Source organism: Aegilops tauschii, chromosome 3 (genome assembly GCF_002575655.3).
Source record: "Aegilops tauschii subsp. strangulata cultivar AL8/78 chromosome 3, Aet v6.0, whole genome shotgun sequence".
NCBI lineage: Eukaryota > Viridiplantae > Streptophyta > Magnoliopsida > Poales > Poaceae > Aegilops > Aegilops tauschii.
In genome coordinates, this window is record NC_053037.3 from 442,736,337 (window position 1) to 442,743,421 (window position 7,085).

Sequence of the window (7,085 nt, forward strand, 5' to 3'; positions counted from 1 at the left end):
AAAAGAACGAACGAATTCATTCGCTGCCGTCCACCATTTATCATTTATCATGTCATAGAATTTCTGCTAGAGGGGGGTTTTCATGTTTTTTTCCTTTCCAAAAACACGAGGTACAATATATATGCACACATAATTTTCTTTAAGAAGCTTTCGATATATTCTTCTTCAATCAGGATGTTAACACGAGATCAGAAATAATACAAATTGCATCCAGATTCGTAGACCATCTAGTGATGATTACAACCACTGAAGCGAGTTAAAGGCGCGCCGCCGTCATCGCCCCTCCTCGGCCAAAACTTGTTGTAGTAGACAGTCGGGAAGTCATCGTGTTAAGGCCTCGTATGACCAACACACTAGAACAGCAACTGTCGTCGATGAAGAGTAGCGTAGATCGGAAGGATCCAATTTGAAAACACATGAACGAAGATGAACGACAAACAGATCCGAGCAAATACACCAAAGAAAGATCCGTCGGAGACACACCTTCACACGGTGACCGATGGTGCTAGACACACTATCGGGACGGGGGCTAGGCAAGGAGTATCTTATTCTATCTTTAGAAAGCCACCGCTGTCTCACCTTCCTGAGCAGGACAAACCCTAACAAAACTTGAAGAACTATCTAAAAACGAAGCCTTCTCGCAGGCAAGGGTCAGGATCCACCGCGCCCCCATGACCCTAAGGTCACCGGAGACGAGGCGGACCAACAACAACGTCAGCAGGAGGCAGAGAAACCCTAAAATTTTTTGGAGGCTAGGCGGCTCCGTGAGGATGCTCTATGCACATCTTTTTAACACATTACAATCGAAGATGCTTACATACACACATACAACCACATATGTACGCACCTGCACACACATTACTACCACATGAATACACACACTTATTGTTATTGGAGATTTTTCACTTATTGAAGATTTGAGCCACGGGGTTTCAAATTTGATAAAATCATCATATATGTTTCTTCATCCATAGGAATATCATCTCCTACCAAAAGAACGTATTCTTTTCTGAAATCTACCACGGAAAATCTCGAATGGAAAATCAAGCTAAAATCGTCACAACAGCACACACTAGCCGACCTGGCCACGCAGGCGAGGATACAAAACTCCACAGAGAAGAAATACAAAGTCGACGCTCACCAAAAGTCATTGCCATCACCCCCCCGTGAGCTAGTGGCTCCAACTTCACCACCGACTTACACCAACGAAGTCCTCATTGCCACAGACGTCGGATTCCATGTTGGCCCTTGCCAAACAACTGGCCAACCGTGAAGCAGGCGGCCAATCCAACTTTGAAGACCCCTAAAAACATTGGAGAAATGCGCAGGGTTGATGTCAACCAACGTCAACCAACGCCTCTTTAAAGAACACCGAACACCTGTCATCGACTTATCGTCACCATGTGGACACCTCCAGGGCCGCTCCGACTCCACGATGACACGGCGAGAGAAAGAAGAAACATGTCGAGCATGCCACAAGAAGCCGACAACCGAAGCCTTGTCGCAAGTCTGTCGAGCATGCCAGTGAGTTTCCCAGCGGTGCTTTGAACTCGCTTTCCCCTTTCTTGCCCTCTTTAAACTCCGGTGGATTCGGATGATTGTATTTTCGTTATTCAGTTATCATCACGAGAAGGGGTTATATGCCCGATTCAGCAGGAAAAAAATGTCACACGATTCGTCTGCAAAATTTCGTATGAGACGCACCAAACTTGAGTTGGTCTACACTGTTAGACGACGTTGGAGCTCCACCATAGTCGACACGCGCGCACTATGGTCGCGTACATGTCTCCCTGCTCCAGCGTTTCACCCGCGAGTCAGCTGCTGACAGTCACACGCGCACGCATCAGTTCCCCGATCCCACAGGTGGCCAAGCCAGCATTGATGACGATCTCCTAGGCCTCATCTAGTTTCCTGGACGGAACAGGGCCAGACTTTCGGAGCGACCGCGATCGATCGACACCCAAGCCCCCCCGGGCACCGGACATCACACGCACGACGCACCAATCCATCCATCCGCCCACTGTGACGACCACGCCCACGCCAAGGCAGAGAGAGAGAGAGAGAGAGAGAGAGAGTCCACCGCGTGCACGACCCACGGCACGGAGCAGCACACGTTGTTGGCTGCGATCGATTCCTTGACCCCCGATCGGACACGGAGTAGCACTAGCGTCGCGTCGCCCCCTTTCCCACCCCGCCGTGTCTGCCCACCTAGCGGCTAGCGCTCCGACTCCCACGTACTACCCCACCCGCCAACAAGATGGGATCCGGCTCCGCACCGTCGCCTCTGTTCGACAGCTGCTCCAACGCCTGATCTGAAAGGAACCGCTGCAACGGCCGGGCGGGCGCGCGTGGCGAGATGACGTGAACGCCAACGCGAAAAAGGGTTTGCCGTCTGCCTGCAGATAGATGCGGCGTCCCCGTTTACTTGCTTATTTATTGCTTCGGTGGCCGGTGAGGCGCGGGTCGGCGTAGCCGCTAGACTCGACTGTCGACTCGCAGTCACAGTTGCTGTTCTGAGAGCACAAAGCCGCCACCGCAGGCAGCTCCATACCGTCTTCCCGGTCTCCGTTACTGCTGCCATCCGGCGCGCGCCGCCGGGGATCAGGCGGCACAGGGAAAGTGCCGTGCCTGATCACAGGATACTGGACGTCGTTGCAGATCCTGAGATGGAGGAAGCGGATGGGAGTGGAGGAGGCATCCCCTCCGTGCTGCCTCTCGGCTCGCTCATCTCTCCTTCCGGGAACGAGGTGCTTCTCCACTCCATGCTCCGTGCTTCTGCTTCTGCTTTGCCTCGTTCTTGGGCTGCAGGTTTCTTTTCCTCTTGATTTCCTCTGAACAGAACGATTTCCTGCATGGGTTCGATTTGAGATCTCTTGGTTTTATCACGCAAGGGCAGGGTGGATATAACGGACAGGGAAATGGATAGTGCGTAAAATTCTTTCAAATAATTTTGTGTTAAATTCAGTCAGAACAAAAAATCTCGGTTTCTAACTAGCCAAGATCTAATTTAGCACTGGTTCAAGTTGGAACACTTTACGCCAAGGGCTTTCGGTGATCAGCTTGAACAATCGAAAACTTGAAGTTTTTTTTTTCACTTTGCATGCTTTCACGATGAACTTCTGTCAAACAAGGCACAGCCTAGAAAAAATGAAGACGCTTATCTGTTCTTCCGTGCATGTTCTTGAGCTCCTTCGGCTAGCTCCAACAAGGGAATCCCTCCAACAAGTGCAAGCCTCTCACGCCTTTTTAATCTATAAAGAAGCCCAGCTTATGAATTCTTTTACAAGAAGCTAACTAAGCATCACAAACAAGATCAATATACGTTGATGTCACTTTTTACCTAGGAAATAACAGTATGAATTTTGGGCTACAAAACTGAACTTGTAATACTCAGAAACTCATGCAGTTTTCGGTTATTCTTTTTTGTACTCCCTCCGTTCCTGAATATGTCTTTTAGAGATCCAATATAGACTATATGTGAAGCATTGCGGGTGAAAAAGACTTACATTTAGCAACGGAGAAAGTAGAAGATTAATAATTTAATATACATGGCTACATACGTCTACATACGTCGAGAATCAGAATACTTAGGCCCTGTTTGCCTGTTTGGTTCATAAGTCCTATGACTTTTCTTAGTCCCAACTTATAAGTCTAAGTCCTTAAAAAGTCCCTACCTCTACCTGTTTGGTTTCTGGGACTTAACATGAACTAAAAGACCATATTACAACTATAAGTCCTTATAAGACTCTCCTTAGGAGTCTTATTTCATAAGTACTTTAAGTCCTTATAAGTCCCTTCCGTTTGATTTAAATATGATTTACTTTTTTAAGTCCCTAAACTAAGTCCTGAAACAAACGCCCTCTTAGCTACCTGCCGACATGTGTCTATACAATCGGCTCACATTCGGTCTTCTTTTCCGGTGAACTATTCCTTTCCCCCCTCTCTCTCTTGCTTGCCATCATTTTGTTTCCTTTCTGTGAACGGTGATCATGACTCCGCCGGATGAAAACCAGCGACCACGTGTCCTCTAACTAATCTTCACAGGTGGAGCTCCCGGAGCTAGACGGCAAGATCATCGGCCTATACTTCGCCGCCAACTGGTACCCCAAGTGCGAGGCCTTCACCCCGGCGCTGGCCGCCGCGTACCAGCAGCTCAGGGAGCGCGGCGCCGGCTTCGAGGTCGTCTTCGTGTCGTGCGACGAGGACCGGCCGTCCTTCGAGCGCTTCCACCGCGCCATGCCGTGGCCCGCCGTGCCCTTCGGCGACCTCCGCTGCAAGAAGAGCCTCAGCGACATGTTCCGGGTCGAGGGCATCCCGCGCCTGGTGGTGCTCGCCACGGGCGGCGCCGAGGTCGTCTGCCCCGACGCCGTCGAGCTCGTGCACCGCTACGGCGACCCGGCGTTCCCGTTCACGCCGGCCAGGGTGGCGGAGCTGGAGGCCGACGAGCGGAGCAAGTTCGCCTCCCAGACGCTGGAGAAGCTCTTCTCCGTCAGCCACGTCAAGAACGGCGGCGACGAACAGGTACTACCACCGAGTGTTGTTCTGCTGTAGAATGCGGAGGTGTGTGTGCATGGTGCCGAACGATCGTGAGCTAGCTCGCAAGCATCGCCATTGATTTTGCCATGCATCCAGCTGCTGGCCTCACCGTGGTTAAGGGCTGCAGGTCCCCATCGCGAGCTTGGTCGGGAAGACGGTGGGGCTCTACTTCTCGGCGCACGGGTGCGAGCCGTGCGCCAAGTTCACCGCGAGGCTGGCCGCCATCTACGGCAACCTGAAGGGCAAGTCGGCGGCGTTCGAGGTGGTGTACATCCCCATGGACAAGGAGGAGGACGGGTACGAGCGGTCGCGGCGCGGCATGCCGTGGCTGGCGCTGCCGTACGACGGCGGCGACGGCGCGCAGTCGCGGGCGCTGGCCAGGTACTTCGACGTGCGGGAGATCCCGACGCTGGTGGTGATCGGGCCGGACGGCAAGACGGTGACGAGGGATGGGAGGAACCTGGTGAACCTCTACTTCGACATGGCGTTCCCGTTCACGGAGGAGCAGGTGCGGCTGTTGCAGGAGCTGGAGGACGAGCAGGCCAAGGGGTACGCGCCGTCGCTGCGCCACGCCGGGCACCGGCACGAGCTGAGCGTCGTGTCGGAGAAGTCCGGCGGAGGGCCGTACGTCTGCTGCGAGTGCGACGAGCAGGGGTTCGGCTGGGCGTACCAGTGCATCGCCTGCGGCTACGAGATACACCTCCGGTGCGGCCGGGACGTGGAAGCCGGCGGCGCCGTGGGAGCTGGTCAGTAGGCCGGAGTACGGGACCGTATTGTACACCATTAATCTGAGTGTTGTGTGTGCGTGCTATGGGAAATGTCATGTTGCTATTCTCAGGTCCGATGATGGTACTAGAACAGACGAGAAATGCCCAGTGTGGACTTGCTCTTGGCAAGTCTGATACTAGAATAGACGAGAAAGGCGCAGTGTAGCTTGGTTTGGGCAACTTTAACCGATCCCAAAAAATAGAGCAGGATCCGCCGAGGATATCCAAGGTGGACCCTCAGACCGGACCGCCTTATTCGGACCGTGGAAATCATCATACAATGTGGTCCTATATTGGTTCATGACGCGATCTGAACGTACTTTCTTCCACAAATCCAAGACAGACGTGAAGAGCTTCATGAGAGTCTGCACACAGACATGTAGGACTCCGACACCCTCCGCCCACCCAAAACACTTCCCGAACTCTGCGCCTTCATCATCCCCATTTTCTCTCCTTTCTTCTTTCTCTCTTGCCTTCGCCACCACTCCATCACCAGGCCACCATGCCACACATCTGCCGGAACTGTACGTCTCCGTCACCTCCAGCGTTTCAGCCGAGCTCCACCCCGCTTCTTCTTCATCGTCGTTCAACCCCTGTCCTCCGACCGCCCCGCCAGGTACCATCCGTTGGTGTACTCACCATGCCCGACAACTGTTCGAGGAATTGCCGGAGCTAAAAACAGTTTTCCCTTCTTCTTTCTAGTAATGGATTTCGATTTGGAGTACATATACGAGTACTATATTGAGTCGTCCGACGGGTCGTCCGACGAGGAGGAGTACTCGGATGAGATGGCGATGATGCAGGCGGTCCTTGAAGACGTGGAGCGTGTGGAGGAGCATGTTCTCAATTTCAAGGGCTCGATCAAGGATCATCGTCTTCATCGTCGTTCAACCCCTGTCCTCCGACCGCCCCGCCAGGTACCATCCGCTGGTGTACTCACCATGCCCGACAACTGTTCGAGGAATTGCCAGAGCTAAAAACAGTTTTCCCTTCTTCTTTCTAGTAATGGATTTCGATTTGGAGTACATATACGAGTACTATGTTGAGTCGTCCGACGGCTCGTCCGACGAGGAGGAGTACTCGGATGAGATGGCGATGATGCAGGCGGTCCTTGAAGACGTGGAGCGTGTGGAGGAGCATGTTCACAACAGGGCGTGCGGCCATTTGACGCTGATGGCCGACTACTTTCCCCTGGATGCACTCTTCGCTGACCATTTTCGATGGCGTTTTCGGATGCGCGAGACTATTTTCGATCTTTTGTACCATAGAGTCCGGGCCTATGATGACTACTTCGTCTTGAATAATGACGTCGTGGGAATGATTGGCTTCTCTGGTTACCAGAAGTCCATAGATTCACTACAGAGGCTTCCATATGGCACTGTCGCTGATTCGTGGGACGAGTACCTACGGATGTCTGAGAGCACATGCAGATATGCCATGGTCAGGTTTGCAACTGTCGTGGTCGAGGTGTTTGGACCTCAGTACCTGAGAGAACCAATTGTGGCAGACACCAACAGTCTCTTGGCAATCTCAGAAGCAAAATTTGCTTGGATCTCTTGACTACATGCATTGGAAATGAAAGAACTGCCCGAAGGCTTTACAAGGCAATATCAGGGTCATATTAAGAAGCTCACCATCATTCTGGAAGCAGATGCATCGCATGATCTTTGGATTTGGCATGCTTGTCATGTCCGGGTCTCACAATGACATCAATGTGCTGCAGCGATCATCGTTTGTTTGCAAGGCTAAGTGAAGAAAAAGCTCCTCCTTGCTACTATTCTG

At 52.2% G+C, this 7,085-nt stretch overlaps 1 protein-coding gene across 1 annotated transcript; it reads left to right on the forward strand.

The window, feature by feature from the left end:
• The first annotated feature begins 2,369 nt into the window (after positions 1–2,369).
• Positions 2,370–5,373, forward strand: LOC109749559 (probable nucleoredoxin 2). Its single transcript, XM_020308501.4, has 3 exons — positions 2,370–2,747; positions 4,045–4,521; positions 4,664–5,373. The coding sequence occupies exons 1-3, from the start codon at positions 2,667–2,669 to the stop codon at positions 5,288–5,290; spliced, it is 1,185 nt and encodes a 394-aa protein (XP_020164090.3). The 5' UTR covers positions 2,370–2,666; the 3' UTR covers positions 5,291–5,373.
• The last annotated feature ends 1,712 nt before the right edge of the window (positions 5,374–7,085 follow it).

Excerpts from the sequence above, each read along its gene's own strand:
- LOC109749559 (XM_020308501.4), top strand. The coding sequence starts at position 2,667 with ATGGAGGAAGCGGATGGGAGTGGAGGAGGCATCCCCTCCGTGCTGCCT. Across the intron at positions 2,748-4,044 it reads TCTCTCCTTCCGGGAACGAG|GTGGAGCTCCCGGAGCTAGA; the intron begins GTGCTTCTCCAC and ends TAATCTTCACAG. Across the intron at positions 4,522-4,663 it reads AGAACGGCGGCGACGAACAG|GTCCCCATCGCGAGCTTGGT; the intron begins GTACTACCACCG and ends TAAGGGCTGCAG.